This window comes from Aulostomus chinensis, chromosome 5, assembly GCF_037954235.1.
Source record: "Aulostomus chinensis isolate RoL2024-O1b breed Wild chromosome 5, RoL_Achi_v1.0, whole genome shotgun sequence".
Classification (NCBI taxonomy): domain Eukaryota; kingdom Metazoa; phylum Chordata; class Actinopteri; order Syngnathiformes; family Aulostomidae; genus Aulostomus; species Aulostomus chinensis.
The window spans coordinates 9,402,995-9,424,798 of record NC_141324.1 but is presented as its reverse complement, the minus strand read 5'-3'; the positions used below and the strand labels follow the sequence as shown (position 1 = coordinate 9,424,798).

Genomic DNA, 21,804 nt, shown 5'->3' with positions numbered 1-21,804 from the left:
GGCTTCCGTATAAATCAAATGTGACGAGTTCTTGTGTAACCTTTTACAAGGTAACGAGATCTGTGTAACGCCTTCGCTGGTGTTTCACGTCCGTGCAGCAGCGGAGAGGCAGCCATGTTCAGTGTTACAGGACGGAGCATCGAGAGGAAGTTACTCTCCAAATCTTAGCTACAAACGCATGAAGAGGCGAATGCGTTTGCACTAGTAATACTATGTCAGTACTAGTTCTGAAGTCCAGTTTTATTAGTATTTGAAGTACAAATACATGCAGTATATAACCCTTCCCTGGAGACTAGGGTTAGTTTCACCTCAGTCAGTGTGGACTTGGGTGGCGTAACCCAACACGTCTTCTACGGGCCAATGATGAGGTTTGAGTGAAACGTCTAATTGTTCCACGTAAGTGTTGTTCATTCATTTCCTGCAGAGACGAATCAAGTTACAAGTCTTGATGCATCCAGGGGAAACACATGCAAACGTTTCTGTTACAGAGTTTCAGTCTGCATTTCGATTTTCGTTTATCTGCATATTTTGGACAAATATTGCTGATGTTTCATTGTTTTTGTGCGTCTTGAGCGTGTTGAGAGCAGAGTTACCTTTGGAGACTGCAGAACGGACCACTTGTAGGGTGGAGGCTCTTTTCACTGCAGCTTGGTAGTTCTTATACAGAACTGTCCCATACTGAACACACACACACACACACACACACACACACACACACACACACACCTGCTATAATTGTGAGTGTATTGGCAGGGAAGCTGAATCGGTGTGTGTCCACTGACCTTGGCTACTCGGAGGGCGTTGATCCACAGCAGTAACGTGTCCTGACTGTCACAGCACAGAAACTTGATGTACTGCGACTCTTTCTGGATGCAGGGATGCTGGGAGAGAGCGCAGGTGGAGGGGAGGTTACACACCGTAAATCAGTGCTGCAGCTGGAATTGTAGACTTTTTTTGTTCCCCAGAGCCACTCGACCTCATCGAGCCCCAGTTAGCTAGAGATTATCAGCTAATGTTAGCTGCCTGAGCTAGCATGCACACACTCATAAACTAACAGGCTAACAAATGTGCTTTATGGTTTTAGTTACGCTCCTTTCACAAGGATTCTGAAAAATTTGGACTTTATAATATATTTGCAATCTCGCACCAGTCTGAAAGAAGTTTAATACCTCTACAAAACAAACGTTTGGAGTGAGGGGCTTTCTTTGAATGCGATAGCCAAGTCAGCTTTATTTGTGTAACCCCAAATATAAACCAAAGTTCTGTCCTGACTCTGTCCAAGTAGAGCAGGTCCAGCACCTCCCTCCTTCAATGAACCTCCACCCAACAATTCTCCATCAGCAGCACATCCTGCAACAGCAGCCACCAGAACCTTCCTTTACCAGCAGGAAGGTGGAGCAGATCCAGGATCAGTGGGGACGGAGAGAGAGCAGGAGAGCAGGACAGAGACAAAGACAGAGAATGGAGGAAGACAGAGAGACAGAAGGAAAGAGAGGGAGAGAGAGGAGGAGAGACTGATGGACAGAGACAAGGACAGAGAATGGAGGAAGACAGAGAGACAGAAGGAAAGAGAGGGACAGCGATAAAGAGAGAGAGAAAGGAGGAGAGACTGATGGACAGAGACAAGGACAGAGAATGGAGGAAGACAGAGAGACAGAAGGAAAGAGAGGGACAGAGATAAAGAGAGAGAAAGGAGGAGAGACTGATGGACAGAGACAAAGACAGAGAATGGACGAAGACAGTGTAGATCAATGTATTGATAGATTTGCTTCAATTAGAGTGCAGGAAACACAAGGCAGTGAAGCACAGACCAGATTGTATAAGAGTGGACAGGTGAAAGGTCACAACAGGGACTAGCAGGAGTGTAGCTCATGCTAGCATCACTCCCTCAAGCTAATGAGGTCAGAACAGAGTCCCCAGAATTTCTACGGTAGCATGAAGTAGATAAGAGCAAGGTCATGAATCAGGACAAGAGAGGTTTTGATCTTCACAGCTGCAACAAGAAGTCTACGATGGGAACAGATGGTGCTGGCACGCGGTCAGACAGAAGAATCTGCAAAATAGCACGAAGATCAAAAATACACACTTGAAGCAGAAGTGATCACATAAGCACCTCCTTGTAACACATAAAACTGGTGAGAGAGTGACATCATTGGACTTCTTGCCCCAACGCCAGAGATGACGCATCTGCGTATGCTGACTCCAGGATAGGGAGACGATCTCCAGAGCTCTGGACTTTCTGTAGATCTGAATAAATTCTTTTGAACTAACTGGAAGGTGTCCTCTCCAGATTTAGAACAGCGCAGTATAAACTCTGTGTGTCCTTCTGATTGATTAATGATGACTTGCTGAAAAATTCCAACAGAGAAACTTGGTGACCCCAACGTGATCTTGGAGGAAGGACATCGGTATCTCGGTCGATTGAGGACCATCCCGAGTGACTTTGGACTTCTCAATTCTCTGACGCGCCACATGAAATAAGGTAAGCAGTCACCTGTTGTATCGAAGTACTGCCATTGGACAATCCAAATTAAGAGAATTGTGAAGACCACCGTCATTCATAGTGAATTGGACACATCAAAGATTAACAGAAAAGAAATTATCGAAGATCAAAGAGAGGGTTCGACTTTGAATTAATCAGAGTGAGGGTCCAACAGAGTGACATAAACGGCGCTAGTGGGTTCGAGGCCCGGGGCAATAGAGTCCCCCGAATATATGGATCGAAAAGCGGTAAATTGGTGCTACGGGCTTGGCAGGCTTAAGTGTCGGAGTCCATTGAGTTAACAACTCATAAAGAAGAAGTCACAGAAGAAATAAGAGAAGTAAAAGACGTCAAAAAAAAAAAGAATTGTTTTAATGTGCACGGGGAATTGTGTGGGAGGTTTCTGAGGCATCCAAAACAGACGAAGTGGGAAGAATAAGTAATGAGACTGTTGCAGTGAGTAACATCCGCCCCTCAGTAAAATCGAGTGGTAGAAGCTTGTTGGGAAAACTGCAACTTCGCTGATTAAAATTACTTACCCAGTCTGTGTGTCTCTGGGGTCTGTGGGAACTGTGGGATTGGACACTTGGTGAGGAGTTAGTAAAATTCTCAGACCTATGTTTCCTCATCGCACTATCTTGGATAGTGTAGAAGCGAATGAGGAGAGACAACTGAGGAGAACAAGATCCACTGACACCGAGAAGTGTGTGGCCACATTTGAACTGTGTTGTGTGATGATAATTGTGAAAGACCATGGCAAACAATGATAAACTTAACTGTGAACAGTGGGAGGTGTGGTGGAAAGGCCTCATATCGCAGGCGATATCTGGCTATTGTGGTGATGACAAGGGAAAGAAAACATTGAGACAGAACATTGATGAATACACTAAACAATGTAAAGGACAGAAGTGGTGGGGAGTCGGTGGACTCCAGTGTATCAGGGACAGATTGTGTGTGGATGAGAAGATGGCGTATGATGAAGTGATGGATCATGACAAAGTGAAACCCGGCAGATTGAGTCGGAAGAAGCATGCTAAAGCAGGTCAGAAGAAAGATGAGTGGAGAGCAATGTTGCATTTGATGGCCATGGCAGCTGGAACCAGGTGTCACATACAGACGCTGAAAGGGACGCAGGAGAAACCTCCTCCGTACTCAGGTCCGTCGGCACCTCCAGCGCCTGCAGCAGTGTTGCAGATGCCTGTTATCTCGATGAAGGGAGATGTACAGGTGGAGTTTGAGGAAGAGGAGGATGAGGCCTCCGGTGGACAGGGACAGTCAGAATACGATGAGGTGAGAGAGCAGTTAGAAGAAGCCAGAAGGAGACTAGAAGAAGAGAGACTGAGAAATGAAGGTGGAAACAGGGAAAGTAGAGAGGACAGGGAGAAGAGAGAGAGAGATGAGCAAGCATATAGAGACACAGAAGAAGAATATGGTGGTGGACTACTAGAGAATAATGGTGACGAACCACAGAAGGACAAGACTGACCATGACGCAGCTGACAAACCCGCCCCTACGAAAAAGAAAAGCAGATCTACAGTAGAACCCAGACTGTTTGTAAACCCCCAACTGAGACCTGAGCCCCCTAAAAAGTGGGGAAAGCCCAGTGCTGATGAAAGATTGATGTCAGTCAGAAAACTACAGACAAGAACAGGAGTAGAATATCACTCGCCTCACTCCAGAGGATGGGATCCCAGAGAGACGCTACCTGATAGACCTCCACTGACACCAAAACCACGTGATAAAGATCACAAATCTATGCCAGGAAAACTGAAATGTGACATTGTGTTCGAGCGCGAAGACTCTGATGATGACGTGCCAACACGAAAAAGCCGTCCACCCAGTACAGCACCCAGTACACCAGGAAGCCGTTCTGCTAGCCCTGTGTCTGATCACACACGCAGTCAATCTACAGGCGGGAGTAGCAAAACAACGACGTTCGCTATGCCGCTGATACAACAACCGGGGGGGGGGGGGGGGGGTGATATACAAACCGTGGCCACTCGCCGACAGAGATACGTTGGTTAGACGCCTCCCCAGTTTATGGGATGAGGGTGCAGGACCCTGGCTGACAAAGTTACACTCCCTGACAGCGGGGACTACACTCTTCATAGGGGACATGAGAGCCCTGGTAGGAGCGTGTACTTCAGTATCGCGTGTACTAGACATCGACACAGAAGCTGACACTAACGGTGCACCTGATAACATGCCTGACACACAAATAGCGAGAGTATGGGGAAATGCACTGAGAAGGGCGTTTCCGCCCTCATGCACAGCCCCTCTCACGGTGTTTTCCAGGCAGCCTGGTGCGTCTCCCTCCTCCTTCATAAACCGATGCGAGGATGAGTGGGAGAACAGAACAGGTGAAAGACCAACTCATTCCCCACAAGCAGCCACTCAGTTTAAAATGGCTCTGCTAGCAGGAGTGTCACAGGAGGTGCGCAGTGAGATGGAAAATGATCCTCATTGCAGTGGAGATAACTTGGCACAGTGGTGCAGAGTGTTTACTCTCAGACTCAGACAAGAAGACAGTGACTCAGCTAAATCTAATAAAGAATTAGAGGACTTGAAGATGCAACTGACTAAACTCCAGATAGCACAAGCTAGAGAACAAGCAAACGGTGCTAAGAAGTCTGCCAGAGCAGAGAAACAGAGGGTGCAACAGCAGGCCACACCTGCACCACCGGCACCAGTAATGCCTGCACCTGTGGTACCAGCCTTACCATACTATCCACTGCAGTACCAGTGGGCTCCACCTGGACCCCAGCCTCAGTACTATCAGGCCCCTCTCCAACGAGGAGGAGGCAGAGGGCGTGGTTACTCTCCACAGAGAGGAGGAGGCAGTGGTCGGGGAGGTGGGAACGGTAACCAGGGGCCGCCGCAGGGGGAGGGATGTTATGTCTGCGGGGCACTAGATCATTGGGCACGATACTGTCCTAACAAACCTCCATCCCAGAGGGGACGTGGGCGTGGTTAGGGAGGACCACCACAGGACCATCAGGCACCACAACAACACCTGACTCTATTTTTTGTGGTGAAACGGGACTGGAAATATCTTTCCCTCATGGAATAAAGATGACACCTACCAACTCGGTGCTGGCCTCCTCAGTGACTGGACAATGGTTGATGCATGAAGCTGAAGTTAAAGAGAATGTTAACGCTACCATCTACTGGGAGGAACTGTGTCTAGATGAACCTGGCGCCCATGGATTAACTCCATGCACCCTATGATCCTCCTACTGATCCGTATCATTGTACTCTCCTCTATGATCGATATCAGACTAATGAGGTATATGAAGAGGCGTTTGGTCAAGTGCATGGTTCACACTGGATGCTGCAGTCAGATTGTATATATGTAAATAAAACAGGAGTGGCAGCCCATGTGGTGTTGACCCCCAAACAAGATGAATGGTTCCAGATGTCAGATACCTCAGTCCCACATATCTCACTGTTGGTGGGAGTTAGAGTGGATGCTCGGGATCTCGGACCAACGACCAAAGCGGCCCATTTAGCGACCGACTGGAAACAGACGCAGGTGGAATGCTTAACATATTCAGCCTCCCTAGAGACTTATCGCATCACTCATCACACTGTGACCCCATCGGTGTTGCAACAGTGTGAGTTGACGAGACAACATGGACGTGAAAATTCAGATAGTGACATGACTACAGAACTCCTCAGTACCATACCACCTTCGGTGTGGTCAGGAGGAAGAACAGATGTAGGACACTGTGACCCTGAAACACCAGTAACATTTGAAGTGTCACCTGGACCGCCCGTTTGGATATCACAATATCCACCTAAGCCCGGTGCTGTCGGGCCCATCACTCAGATTATCAAGGACCTTGAACAAAAAGGTGTTCTGGAGGCTTCCACCTCTACTTGGAACACTCCTGTTCTACCAGAAGGGAAACCCAACGGAGATTGGAGAACGGCTCATGACTTGAGAGCTGTTAATGCACGTGTAATCACGCCTCCTATCCCGGTTCCAAATCCGCACACTGCCCTGTCTCAACTGTCTCCAACACTACAGTTTTTCACAGTGACTGATCAAGCAAACACATTCTTTTCAATACCTCTGCCAGTTGAACTGCGCAAGTACTTTGCATTCACGTGGAACGGACACAGATATCAGTACACTGTTCTACCTCAGGGATTCTCTCTCTCACCTGGCCTGTTCAATCGTGCGCTACATGAACATTTATCTAAAACCCTCCACCTCCCGCCAGGTTGCATGTTACTACAGTATGTAGATGATCTTCTCATTGCCGCACCCACTGAATCTGAGTGTCTACAAGCCACCCAGGCGTGCCTGAAATCCAAAATCCAAATTACAATGTGCGCGCTCCCAAGTAACATTTTTGGGAAGATTAGTCGCCGGTAACGCCACTTCCATTTCTGCAGAGCATCGTAACACCATTCTGAGATATCCCAAGCCTCAAACAGTTCGTGACATGATGTAATTTCTGGGCCTCACAGGCTACAGCCGTCATCATATTAGCGACTACACCCACAAGACGACCCCGCTTCGCCGGCTAGTTAACGAACAAGGACTGTGACTGAGTTGATTGAGTTACAAGACAAAGCTGCACCAGAGGAGAAGTCAATGTGGTTGGCTAGAGGAGCCAGGAAAGGTACAGACAAAACGTACGGACAGGAAAATGGTCAGGAATGATCAAGAGTGTCATATTTGGAGTATTGGTAGCATTGACAGTGTTGATCCTGGTTGGTTGTTGTTGTGTCCCACTCATCAGATCTATGTGTGAGCGTGTGATTTCAGCAGCAGTGGAGAAGAAAGTTAAGATGCAGAATGGGCCTCCGCCAGCATACCAGATGCTGTCCACCACTGAACCCTCAGCTCCTCCCCTGGATGAGGATGGACCTGAGCTCGTCTGGGTAGATGAGTACACTGACGAGACCCCACAATTGGACACTCAAATATAAATTTATCGGGCCCATCAAAAGGTGAGCACTTAGTAGTGCTCAACAGGGGTAAATGTAGATCAATGTATTGATAGATTTGCTTCAACTAGAGTGCAGGAAACACAAGGCAGTGAAGCACAGACCAGATTGTATAAGAGTGGACAGGTGAAAGGTCACCACAGGGACTAGCAGGAGTGTAGCTCATGCTAGCATCACTCCCTCAAGCTAATGAGGTCAGAACAGAGTCCCCAGAATTTCTACGGTAGCATGAAGTAGATAAGAGCAAGGTCATGAATCAGGACAAGAGAGGTTTTGATCTTCACAGCTGCAACAAGAAGTCTACGATGGGAACAGATGGTGCTGGCACGCGGGCAGACAGAAGAATCTGCAAAATAGCACGAAGATCAAAAATACACACTTGAAGCAGAAGCGATCACGTAAGCACCTCCTTGTAACACATAAAACTGGAGAGAGAGTGACATCATTGGACTTCTTGCCCCAACGCCAGAGACGACGCATCTGCGTATGCTGACTCCAGCATAGGGAGACAATCTCCAGAGCTCTGGACTTTCTGTAGATCTGAATAAATTCTTTTGAACTAACTGGAAGGTGTCCTCTCCAGATTTAGAACAGCGCAATATAGACTCTGTGGGTCCTTCTGATTGATTAATGATGACTTGTTGAAAAATTCCTACAACAGAGAGACAGAAGGAAAGAGAGGGACAGAGATAAAGAGGGAGAGAAAGGAGGAGAGACTGATGGATAGACAGGGACGTGAGCAGGTGGAGCTACGGGTGGCAGCTGGAGCCTCTTCAGGTCTGGAGCCTCCTCCAGAAGCACCAGGATCTAGGATGTGGGGAGCCCGAAGGCTCCGGAAAAGAAGAGGAGTTAGTCACACGTATGAGGACAGGAGGAGGAGAGAGAAGCCCAGTGCATCATGGGAGATCCCAGCAGTCTGAGCCTATGGCAGCAGATCTAAGGGCCAGCCTAAGCAGTCCTGACTATAAGCCTGATCAACAAGGAAGGTCTAAAGTCTGCTCTTAAACCTAGAGGGGGTCTGGGTCCTGGACTGAAACTGGGAGACGGTTCCACAGGAGGGGAGCCTGATAGCTGAAGGTTCTGGCTCCATTCTACTGTTAGAACTCTAGGAACCAGCAGGAACCCTGCATCCTGGGAGTGAAGGGTTCTAGCTGGATCATAGGGGACTAGGAGCTCTGTCAGGGATGAAGGAGCCTGAGGAGCCTGGTTTGGATGTTAATACTGTACATACATATAAACCATAGGCCTACATATATAAACCTAACCAGTACAATCAGAAAATCAACGTACTTCTGATGTGACGTGGCCTGAGGGATTTAGTAGGGGAGGGACTGAGCACCCTAAGGCCTGGTCCCAGAGCGGAACTCTCGGCTTAGCTGCAGTGCTCGAATCCTCCAGCAGATGGCGGTAAACATCCAGCGGTGGTGTGGCTGTGGTTCAAGAAGCTGGACCACCGCATTTCAGCCTTCATGTAAAGCAGGACAGTGAACAAGCAAGACGAGTGCTTTCACTGCAGACGTCACTTCTGCTGGCTCTTCTTCTTCTTCTTCTATCACCCCGCAAACATGACTCAGCACTCTCTGACCTCAACACTGGCGTTCTGGTGTTGTGTAGAACCGAACCCTCTCGGTTTATCCTCAGCTTGGTGTAGAAGACTTAGGGGGGTACGTACCAGAGCAGATAAGGATGCATTGATAATGGTTACTTAATGCTTAATTAACTATTAATTAGCGTGACTCCTAATCACTCAGTGGATGTGTTGGCGTTTGCTGGGGTCAGGGGGAAGGTGGTGAACGTTGAGCATTAATAAAGGCTTCATAATTCTTAAGTAATGCTTGTTGAACATTTCTTGATGTAACCGAGCATGAATACACCCTCACTATCAGGTTTCACCGCTGAACCTCCCCGCTTCAGTGAGAGCACTCAGTTCAGTACGTTGCTAAAAATAATGATCGTTGGAGTTCAATAAAAATGAGAAGGTCGATCTGATAAAAGCCTGCGTTGACCAATGGCTTCGTTGCCGCTGGTAATTACTTTTACATGTTCGTTTTCTGGCAAAATATGTTTCTATTTCATGATAGGCTGAATCTGATTTGGTCAAAAGCTAACAAGGGGGAATAAATCCAGCAGTTACTGGAAAATAATACGATCATTATCATGCGCCATGTTATAACATAACAAGAGGCAACGTTTTCATGACAGTTACATCCGTTGTCTGGACGCTCATCATCCAGTTTACATCTCCAGCTGGTCGCTCTTGTTGTTCGTTTATTTGTATTGTCTGTGTGGTTGTTTTTCATTTTAATTGTAATTGGGAGCAGTTTGACTCAAGAATTTGCTCTGTGATAAAATTCCGTCTCATGTTAATCATCTCCTCTCCTCGTCGGCTCCCTCGGCCTCGTTTCTTACCTTCAGGACGAAGCAGAAGTTGCTGGGAGCTCTGTATCTCTGCTTGTAGTTGCTGGTGGTGTAGATGTTGACTTTGTCAAAACGGAGGAAGCAGGCGAGGTTACTGGAAGTCTGATGGATGAAAAAAAACAGCCGAGTCAGCGTGACAGGCGTGACTGTGCTGAACGCTGCCTGTGTGTATGTGTGTGTGTGTGTGTGTGTGTGTGTGTGTGTGTGTGTGTGTGTGCGCGTGCGCAGCAGAGAGTGAAGGTTGGTTTTACAAACTAAGACATTCTACTTTTGTTTCAGTTCACAGTCTCCAGCATTTTTCTAGCAGACAAACCTGGTGCTCACACATGAAAGCCAATGTTTCTGACTGGAGGACCTCCACCTGTGCTTCCAGGAAGTGGATGGAGGTGATCCACGTTTGATTCTTTTCAGGTGTCTGGCTGACTTGCTCTCACCCTGTCATCCTTCATCCTCTGCAGCTCTGCAGGCTCCACGCTGGCAGCTGCTCCCCTCTGGATACAGTAGCCTTTGTCTCTCTTCATCCCATCCTTCAGCTGCATGTGGACGCGCGCGCCTGCTCAGATCCTCCTCTGTTCTGCTCTGATTTGTCCCTGACCTCAGATGATTCCTGCAGCTCCTTCTGATGTGCACATCTGCCTCACACAACTCTCCTCCCTCCCTCCTTTTTCTCCCTCGGACCTTTTTCTTCTTCTCAGAGTTCACGGGACAGCATTCTTCTGCTCCGTCTCAGTGACAAAACAACATGTTCCTCTCTAATAGCGGCCAGACCTCCGCTCACACTGTCTGTCTTCATTTCTGCAGCTCTTCCGCTGCCCCAGCTGCTGCAAGCTCTCACGTTTAAGTCATCGGCAACTTGGAAAAAATATCTCTCGTCTGTTAAAGAGAAGCTGCCATGTTTTCTCAGTGTTCTCATGAACTGGATAGTTGTTAATGTTCTAGGTGGGAAAAACAGCATGTATCCAAGTAAAAAGTGTGATGAAATGGTTGTTAAATATTAGCATTAACTAGCGCTCGAACAGCAGGGGGCCACAGGTCCTGCTGGGCCACCATCCTCAGAGCCTAAAAACATCCTAAAATGGGGCTTAAATCATAAACTGTAGCTTGTGCCCTCACAATATCCTTTTTTCTTTCTTTGCTCGACCAAAAACCAAAGCCGTTTCCGTGATCCTCCAGTTCATCGTGTGCTGACGTGGCTCTGCGTGCTAACATCTCCTCTTCCTGCCGTGACTTCAGCACATCAGTCATCTTTTTCATTGTTTTATTGATATTCGATCTCATGATGCAATAATTATTGCTGTTTCATACCTTTGTCTTTCCTTTGGGGACATAGTAGAGGCCCGAGGCTCTGAGCACAAAGTACCGAGGTTTCCAAAACTTCCTTCCATCCTCCTTCAGGTACAGCGTGCCCTCGAGGTCGGGGACGATCAGCGTGGAACCACAGAAATGTTCCTGCATCATCGGCACAGAAGCTGAAGCAGCAGTTTTGATCTTGGTAGTCATGATGCGGAGTCTGAGACTGACCTGGAGCAAGAGTTCCTTGGCCTCCTGGGAAATCTCTCCAGGGGACGGCGTCTTCTTCGTCCACAGGAAGAGCAACTGCAGGGTGAGAGAGGTGTTAACGTCACGGATCAAACCAGGGCGCGACCTCATGACCTGCTGCTCACCTGAGGCTCTGTGAACATCACGTACTTCTGAGGTCGGGACACAAAGTAGATCTTGTTCTCACTGTGGCAAGTCCACTCCGCCAGAGGCTCCACCAAAAGCTCGTGGTCCTCAAAGCTCCTCTCTGAGAGGACAGAGACTCACTCAGCTCTGAGCTCCTGATGTTCTCAGGTCCTCTGACATCGGACCGAAGCAAACTTACAAAGGGTTGCTCAATGGAAGCAAAGCCTCTGAAATGGACTCAGATCACATGAGCCAGGCTCAGCTTGGATGCTGATCACAGCATCCAAGCTGAGCCCAGCTGGAGGGAGGATTCAGGGGGAAACACAGCTTCAAGCACTGGCAAACCAAACTTCTGCATCAAGTAGTTCACACAAACTTAAATGTTGCACTTGATCTGTTGAGACTGAAGAAGTAGAGAGGTAATAAAGGGGAAATAAAGCTGCAGATTAACCCCTTAAACACAGCTTGAAAGACACATACATACATACATGCAAAAATACAAATACATACATGTAAAATACACAAATACAAACATGCAAAAATACAAATACATACATGTAAAATACACAAATACATACATGCAAAAATACACAAATACATACACGTAAAATGCACAAATACGAACATGAAAAATACACAAATACATACATGCAAAAATACAAATACATACATGCAAAAATACAAATACATACATGCAAAATACACAAATACATACATGTAAAATACACAAATACAAACATGTAAAATACACAAATACATACATGCAAAAATACAAATACATACATGCAAAATACACAAATACATACATGTAAAATACACAAATACAAACATGTAAAATACACAAATACATACATGCAAAAATACAAATACATACATGCAAAATACACAAATACATACATGTAAAGTACACAAATACATACATGTAAAATACAAATACAAACATGTAAAAATACAAATACATACATGTAAAATACACAAATACATACATGCAAAAATACAAATACATACATGTAAAATACAAATACATACGTGTAAAATACACAAATACATACATGTAAAATACACAAATACATGCATGTTGAATACACAAATACATGCATGTTGAATACACAAATACATACATGCAAAAATACAAATACATACATGTAAAATACACAAATACATACATGCAAAAATACAAAAATACATACATGCAAAAATACAAATACATGCAAAAATACAAATACATACGTGCAAAAATACAAATACAGACGTGCAAAAACACACAAATACATAAATAAAAAACACAAATGCAGACTTGCATATGGGGATGTTTGTAGGTGTTATATATTTGTCCTCTTGTGTTATTGATTGTTTTATCTTCCCTTCAGAATAAAAGCTCTCAAGTCTTCACTGGGACTTGATTTGATGGCTTTAGGGTTCTTTTTTGTTAGCTTGTTTCTGCATCAGAGTGATCCAATCCAGTATTGCTTTGATAGACTGCATACAAATTAGATGGATTAACTGATCCTGGATTACCAAAACTGGGATTTATGAATCCGGATCATCCTGATTCAGATTCTGTGTTTTTGAACAACAGCTTTGAAACATGTGTGTCCACTTACCATGATGATTGTCTGCATATGATTTGTGTGTGCGTGTGTGCGTGTATGTGAGTATGTGCATGTAGGTGTGTGCGTGTGTGTGTACATGTGTTTGTGTACGTGTGTGTGTGTGTGTATGTGTGTGTGTGGCTCTCACCTGTGTGCAGCTCAGGGTTCATTTCACACAGGCTCCAGCTGATGCTGCAGTCACAGTGTGTCTTCTCAAACAGTTTGTCCAGCACGTCTCGGACGGTCTGCCTCCCGTCCACCATCAGAGTCTTAAAGCCGCCGTCGGCCATCAGCACCTTGACGATCAGCTGGAGGAAGAGCTCACCTCAGCTGGACGCTTCACCTGGATATCTGCACACCTGCATGTTTGACTTTACCTTCCTCACATTGGCCTCCTTCAGCTTCTCCAGTGCCAGTTTGATCTTGTCTGTCTTGGTCTGAGGTTCACTCTGGAGGCACGACAGGACAAGGAGGTCACTTCCTGCTCATGACTTTGCTTCTGTCAACACTTATAGATTCTAGTTACCATCGGTGGGCCTCCAGAGGAGCCCGGCAGGTGGGTCTGGGCAGGCTGGTGGTTTGTGGGGCTGCTCTGCTTCTGTGGTGTCACCTCTGAAATGGCAGTGGACTCTGATCTCAGATCAGCCACCAGAGCATCCAGGTCCTGCTCCTCCAGTTCATTAAGAGACTCTGACAGGAGATGAGGAGCAGATGGTGTCACCCGGTCTGAGACTACCAGGACCTTATTAAATCTGCTGAAGCATCCAACAGACAACACTGAGAAAACACTGAGACAAAAATACTATATACATGACTTATTAACAGAATATACTGTATATATTCTTGGTGTTGAAAAAAGAAGTGATTTAACAACGTTCCTCTGCTCTGTTGTTGACTAGAAGCTAGTGTTATTATTTCTTCACTTCTGCTGACGTGGTTGTTTTCACCTCTGTTGTTTAGTGCGAGCTTCCGTCAGCAGGCTGAGGTCGAGACAGCCGCACCAGTCAGGGGAAACCTGGGAATGTGGCGTGGGTTTGAATGGGTTTGATTCATTTCAGGTTTTACTGATTTTGCTGATTGACCAATAAGATCCTACAGGAGAGGAAACTCAGCCTTCTAAAAATGCTGAATGTTTAAAGCTTCCAACCTTAACAAGAGAGTTTGCCATGGCCCCCTGGGAACTCTGCCGTGCTGCTGCTCTAAAGTTTATTTTAAGCACTGATGAAGTAACAGGTAATAAGGCCCCTATTATTTGTCACTAAACCATTTATTATGCTAGATTTAAAGTGAGAGCAGGGACATGTTAAGGTTAATAGACCATTTATTATACACTTGTTAACAACTCACTAATCTTTTAGTTGCTGTTGGATCTAGATGAGCAGATGTCTTGAGGACTCACGAACACTTAAATAGGCTCAAACATCTGGAAGAAACGTTACTTGTCGTTCGTCAGGTCAAGTCAGTACCAACAATTCTCCATCAGCAGCACATCCTGCAACAGCAGCCACCAGAACCTTCCTTTACCAGCAGGAAGGTGGAGCAGATCCAGGATCAGTGGGGACGGAGAGAGAGCAGGAGAGCAGGACAGAGACAAAGACAGAGAATGGCGGAAGACAGAGAGACAGAAGGAAAGAGAGGAACAGAGATAAAGAGAGAGAGACAGGAGGAGAGACTGATGGACAGAGACAAAGACAGAGAATGGAGGAACACAGAGAGACAGAAGGAAAGAGAGGGACAGAGATAAAGAGAGAGAGAAAGGGAAGAGACTGATGGACAGAGACAAAGACAGAGAATGAAGGAACACAGAGAGACAGAAGGAAAGAGAGGGACAGAGATAAAGAGAGAGAGAAAGGAGGAGAGACTGATGGACAGAGACAAAGACAGAGAATGGAGGAAGACAGAGAGACAGAAGGAAAGAGAGGGACAGAGATGAAGAGAGAGAGAAAGGAGGAGAGACTGATGGACAGACGTGGGGTTAGTCTTAACCATTAATTAATAGGTAACTAATGGATAATAACTACCCATTGATTAATGGTTATTAGGCCCCTAAACAAGCTCCTTAATATGAGGTGTTCCCATTTATTCAGTCTGCCCTGCTGCCAAAGGCTGGTTCGTATCTGAGCAGCTGGTTGTGTTCCGGCAGCCCAGAGGGGGAACCACACCCTGGTGGCCCCTTCCCATCCACGCTCATGGACAATTACTATCAAAAAAACACAGGAACAAACCAGGACCAGAGGCTGACCCTCTGACCAACGCGCCTCTGAACTTTTCACATATTCATTTGGTGAAATGTGGAATTTGCATTTCAAAGTGAGAGGTTCTGTGCTGGATGTTCTCATGGGACTTGGTGCAGACAGTACAGTGGTTCTACCTGAACTTTCCCTGCCCTTCGAAGCTAAAGCTTTACTCGGCCCGGAGCTGCTCTCAGGTCAGCGTGTCAGACACTCACCGGTCCAACCATTTGGTTTTCCTTAGAGAAGCATGAGCCCCCCCCCCCCCCCCCCCCACACACACACACACACATCCCACAGGGGACTAATTATCCTCAGTCTTACTCCTCCCCGATTTTAGGGGTTGCAGCGACCGTCTGACTCCCCCAGCCACCCAGCAGATGGTGGGGCCTTGACTCTTGGATGGGCACTTTGAACCTTTGCAGTGTAACCTTGCTATCTGAATTTATCTGTGTGGATGTGGACCTGTGCTCACCATCCAGGTCCCTGAAGCCAATGGAGAAGGGGGTTTCAGGGGGGGAGGTGGCGGGCTGCACCTCCTGAGGGTCCGCTGCAGGCCCCAGGGTCTGCGGGGAGAACATGTGACGTCTGAGAACTTCTCCTACTGGCTGTGCTCAGTATTAAACAGCTGAGATGAATCAAATGAGTTGCGTCCTAATCAAAGCGCAGGCGCTAAACGAAGAGCGCCATGTGTGTCTTTGAACTGCGGCGAGTTGCCTCTAATTGCGCTACTCGAGCCTGGCATTTATCAGACGTGGTTTCCGTGCACTTCATCAGACTCCTTTTTTAAAACTGTACCAGTAATGAAGAACACATTGCTCTCCGCCGCGGCTCCAACTATAAATCACGCGTCGGTTCGTTTAGAGTAACTTATTTGTCAGAGCTGCTGTGTTGTCATCTCGTTTCTCTTCAGTTTCCTTCAAAACATCTTTCTCTTTGCAACAAGGAAATGTCACTTGTGTGTTTCCATCACTGGGAGCTACACAAGGGGAGCGAGTGGAAGGTCTGTCTGGGCCGCCAGCTCCAGGAACAGCTGGGTTCCCGGTGCTGCGGGGAGGAGAAGCGTGCCGCGACCCCCCCCCCCCCCCCCCCCAGGTGTGATTAGCTGCATCAAGGTGGGAAGAGTTTGTGTAGACGTCACTGTGATGACGATCCAAGCAGACGGGTGCCTAAATCAGGTATTGGCCCATGTTCTGGTCCAGGTGTGACGTAATGCGGATGATTGATCCCTTGCATACATGGGCAGTGACGACCAGGCCCCGGGCCGCGGCTGCGTCAGCTCAGTCAGTGTAATGTTTCTCTTGGCGGGCTACACGTGTATGATGAGCAGCTTATGCGGGCTACACCAAGCAGCCGTGACCTCCTCTCGGTCCCGACCAGATGCAATGACGTCCTACCAGAGCGTCGTTTTACAGTAAAGCAAAGACCGCCATGTGTAACCAGATCAGTGCAGATTAGCGCGGCGAGCAACACAGATTCACTTCTCCTGACCCGCTTCTCCCTCCTAAGGGGGACCAGCTCACCTGGCCAGTTCTCAGAAAGAACGTGACCAAAGACGTGTCAGATCGTGCTGTACCTGCCTGTTTCACCTCCAACTGACATGCAAGAGAAACGTTTGTGTGAGGTTTCGATGAGGGAGCGACTCACCTGAGACAGGTGATCTATCTCTCCCAGGAGGTGACTGAACACAGCGTCTATGTCCTCCATCTGAGAACACACAGGAAGTCAAGAGACACGCTGATAAGAGTCTGGATCTCTGATGAAAAGTGTTTGTCCCTCCTGCATCACTTCTCTGTGAGTCCAGGATGCAGGAAGAGCCGGCCACGTGTTTGTAGCATGAGGCTAATGAGGCTAACAACAGCAAAGAGTCCAACAGTGAGTTTAAAAGCTAACGTTACACTTCCAGGCTGCTGCCATGTACAAACGCAGGAGCAGAGTGTTTGTTTGAGCTCAAATCAAAGTGTCAGTGGACTACAGAGCATCCAGCTGGATTAAGAAAGAGGACTACACCCATGATGCACCTAAGAATTCATTAAACTGAAACTTCGGGGCAGTTTTTGTGCTGTGAGCAATCAGCTGCAATTTTCTACAAGCTAAATAAATGTAGCTGGCTGTGGTCAGTCATACAGTAATGTCATTTGTAAATACATGAAAGGAAAAATATACTTTTATGGAGACGTATTGCTTTAATGATGTATTTTAAGTTTCCAGCCCCCCCCCCCCAGAACAGAGAGTTTGAACTCCATGAATTCATCTTTTTTTCAAACATCAACCATATAATGTTATGTTCTAATGTATTGACAGGGCTCCTGTCAGTTAGGGTTTCCTCACGTTTATGGTCCTGCGGCTCAAATACAGACTAAACATTCAATATTTCCATCTTCATGGGCTCAAGACACTTTCTGGGTGAAGTTGTGTTGATCAAAAATTAAATAAATATGGAAAGTATAAAAGATACAATCGAGCAAACAGCAGCAGCAACAGGAACTGAAAACTTGAGCCTAACTTCAGTTTCTAACAGCGAGAGGAGAGGTTTGAACACAAAGCCTGTGAAAGGCTCACAAAACAATGTGCATTCTTGTGGTATGGAATATGTAAAGACACACACACACACACACACACACACACACACACACACACACACACACACACACACACACACTGAGAGTTTGGATATGAGTGTCAAAGCCATAAAAACAGATCCAAAAATGGAAAGCTTGTGTTTTATCGTGCCGTAGAAAGCAGTAGAAATACGGCCCCGTCTCTCCGTGCTCATGCACACACGCCTGCGCACACACGCCTGCGCACACATGCCTGCACACACACATGCCTGCACACACACACACTTCCCAGTTACAAAACCACTGTTCAATCATTTTAAATAGGTCAAGAGAGCAAAAATGCAGAGTCCTAATCAGCTGTGCAACACGCAGCCATGAATTTCATGCAGCTTCAAGTGTCAAACCTGCTTCTTCTTGTTTTGCTGAGGCATCATGAGAGGCGACGACAGTCTGACACCCCTCAGTTTAAATTTAGCTGCTGAGAATCCCAGTTGATCCTAAATCACTGGATCATCTGAGCATGATGGAGCAGCCGAGACCAAACCTATCACATTCCTTATTAATAGCTGATCATTCCTTCAAAATTAAAAAAAAGCTCCATCCAGATCAAAGTCTTTCATCAGGCTCTGCATCTGAGTTTGTCCATATGGAGGCGGCATCCTGCCAACTATAGGGTCAAAAATACATCTGGCATGTGGAGCGCAAACGGAAGAATGAGGCGGGAGCTGCTCGCCAGCGCGGCGAGGCTGCTGCAGCGCCTGGTTATCGATGATACATGAGCAGAAGCTCCCACTCTGCTGAGCCTGGTCCTGGAACTTCAGCTCAGTTTTCTACACTGAACACCAGGGTTGCAGCGGTGCTATGCAGCGTTCACCAGTGCATCACCAGTGCTTCACCAGTGCGTCCCCAGTATTTCACCAGTGCTTCACCAGCGCTTCATCAGTGCTTCACCAGCGCTTCACCAGCGCTTCACCAGTGTGTCACCAGTGCTTCACCAGTGCGTCCCCAGTGCTTCACCAGTGCTTCACCAGCGCTTCACCAGTATTTCACCAGTGCTTCACCAGCGCTTCACCAGTGTGTCACCAGTGCTTCACCAGTGCGTCCCCAGTATTTCACCAGTGCTTCACCAGCGCTTCACCAGTACTTCACCAGCGCTTCACCAGTGCGTCCCCGGTGCTTCACCAGTGCGTCCCCAGTACTTCACCAGTGCTTCACCAGTGTGTCCCCAGTACTTCACCAATGGTTCACCAGTGCGTCCCCAGTGCTTCACCAGTACTTCACCAGTGCGTCACCAGTGTGTCCCCAGTGCTTCACCAGTGCGTCCCCAGTGCTTCACCAGTGCTTCACCAGTGCGTCCCCAGTGCTTCACCAGTGCGTCCCCAGTGCTTCACCAGTGCTTCACCAGTGCGTCCCCAGTGCTTCACCAGTTCCATAAAGTAGTAAATGTAAAGAACGCTAGAAGAGCAGCAGTACTTCATTGATCTCATCATCTCCGACCACTTTTGTTTTCTCCACGCAACGACAGTCAGAGCTGGAAGTTGGAGCGCGGCCTGGCTGAGCGGACGCTGATGGGACGGAGTCCTGATGAGGAGCAGTCGGTTCCTGTTCCTCGCTGATTCAAATGTCTGCAGGTCTTCTGAGTCCTGCCAACGGATTGTTGTTTGATGTAATCTCAGTTTTCATACTGTAGATGTTCTGTTTTTGTTGTTTTCCATCTTGCTGTTCTTAAATTCCAGCAGTCCACTTTGATTTTCCGTTTGCTGGCGACATCTTCGAGCGACTCATGCACACGTGTGTTTCTATCTGCTCAGTCCTGGTAGCTACGAGTATTGCCGTGTACCTCCATGGACGTTGTCTCTGTGTCTAACAATTGAAGCTTCAGCCGTCCCCCTGGTGCTTCCTCTTATCTACGCTCATGATGTTTTCCTGGGATCACTTTTATCCTGCTGGTTTGTATCTTCAGTCTTGAATCAAGAAATCTGAGGCCTGCGAGGTTGCAGCCGACATTTGTTCGTCTGTGTTTCATTTGACACTGAAGTGTTTTTAAGAACAAAATTGCAGCTGGAGCTGTGCTGAGGAGTGTTCACTCGACACACACACACACACACACACACACACACACACACACACATGCTCTAATCCTAATCCTAACCTCAACCTAAACTCAATTCACACTTAAACACTTTAACCAGGAACTCAGAAGAACGTTGTGCTGCATCAGGACGGGGTGTTGGTCCTCACTGGGACGAGAGTTCTGTTTCATTTATTTACTTAATCGTTTATTTAATTTATTGACAAAAGAAAAAAAAGAACAACATAGAATAAACACAAAAGTTTCTAAATCTTGAATCAAAGGAACAGAAAGACAAAAATACTTATGTTCTCTGACCTTTTAAACAAAGAAACCAACTGAGAGCAAAACAGAAACCCGACAGGGCTCGTGGTTACACCAGAAACAGTCCTCACTAGGTGAGAAAAAACAAGATGCACACACACACACACACATATATATATGCACATGTACAAATGCACGCACACACACACACACACACACACACACATCCTTTTAATTATAGCCTTGTAAGAACCTTCATCGATGTTCTGCATTCCCTGGACTCTTACCCAAACTTTAACCATCTCAACTAAATGACTGACCCTAACCCTGACCCTGACCCTGACTCTTGACCCTGACCCTGACCCTGACCCTTGACCCTGACGTATTTCTAACTCCACCCCTAAAAACAATTTTAACAGCAGTTTGATGTTGGAGGAGGACCAGCCCCAATGTCCTCACAAGTCAAGATGTCCTCACTAAGCTGTTAAAAATGCATTCACCTCCTCACTATGTAGCAAGTACAAGAACGCACACACACCGACACACGCTCACACACACACACACACACACACACACACACACACACACACACACACACACACACACACACACACACACACACTCCATACAGCTCTGTTCAGTCTCACTCTGTGTTTATGCTCAACAGTAAACAGACGATCCATTAAAGTGTAATGAGGTAAAAGGGGAAGGGGGAGAGGACGGTAGTGACTAACTATCGTTTCCATATGAAAGAGACATTTTTGGATCCAGAAATTGAACTTGTGGCATCTTTGGCTTCTGCGTTTCACGAGTGAAGGTCAGGCTCAACTTCTGTTTTCTTTGACTCATAAAACAAACTCAGCGACTTCCTTTTTGTCTGAATCTGAGAGTGCAGAAGGGGATGCGCCTCCATGGGGCAGTGGCTGGTGCCGATGGGTTGAGGGTGATGGAGCAGGGGCGCTGCAGCCTTCGGATCCACCATGGCGCCCCGGAGCTGCACCTTATTAAGACGTTTATGTTTTGCTGTAATTTGTCACCCGTCAATAACTTGCAGACCCATAAATGCATACATCCAAAACCACATTTGTTTCTAACTCGGCCTCATCACGCAGGTCCGCTCGCCGCTGCCGTCTCCCGCTGTGGTCTCGCACATCAACAAACACAGAGACAGACAGACGGACGAATGGGGGCCCAGCCAAAGCCTGAGTAAGAGGCCCGTTTATTGAGACTTCGATGCATGAAAGGAATCAGAGAGCTTCGCCTGCTGACACTAAACCAACATGTTTCCCTTTTCTGCTGGTTGAGCTTCTTACTGTTTTCTAATTACTTGCACAACCGTCCACTGGCTGCTGTGAGCCGACATGTGTTTGTCCTAAACAAAGCTGATGCGACTGCTCAAATATTTAACTCTTCCACAGACGCACACTTACATGTTGGATTCATAAGCGCGAGCATCGGAGACGCATTCTTACCTCCTCTGTGCCGAGCATCATGGAGTGGCGATGGTCAAACTCAGAGGTCACATTAACAGTAACCACTTCCAAATGTGGCCTTATCTCGC

General features: G+C 47.0%; 1 protein-coding gene across 1 annotated transcript in view; it reads right to left on the bottom strand.

Moving 5' to 3' along the window:
• LOC147261117 (amyloid beta A4 precursor protein-binding family B member 1-interacting protein-like) overlaps positions 1-21,804 on the bottom strand; it is a 22,906-nt gene extending 1,102 nt beyond the window's left edge. The window contains exons 1-13 of the mRNA XM_086204853.1: positions 21,716-21,804; positions 16,995-17,054; positions 16,871-16,942; positions 15,823-15,913; positions 13,643-13,806; positions 13,494-13,565; positions 13,265-13,424; positions 11,524-11,645; positions 11,381-11,455; positions 11,165-11,308; positions 9,851-9,961; positions 783-881; positions 594-678 (exon numbers count right to left, since the gene is read on the bottom strand). Of these exons, the coding sequence (XP_086060979.1) occupies positions 594-678; positions 783-881; positions 9,851-9,961; positions 11,165-11,308; positions 11,381-11,455; positions 11,524-11,645; positions 13,265-13,424; positions 13,494-13,565; positions 13,643-13,806; positions 15,823-15,913; positions 16,871-16,942; positions 16,995-17,054; positions 21,716-21,736 (1,276 nt within the window). The 5' untranslated portion in view covers positions 21,737-21,804. The remainder of the gene's footprint in view (positions 1-593; positions 679-782; positions 882-9,850; positions 9,962-11,164; positions 11,309-11,380; positions 11,456-11,523; positions 11,646-13,264; positions 13,425-13,493; positions 13,566-13,642; positions 13,807-15,822; positions 15,914-16,870; positions 16,943-16,994; positions 17,055-21,715) is intronic.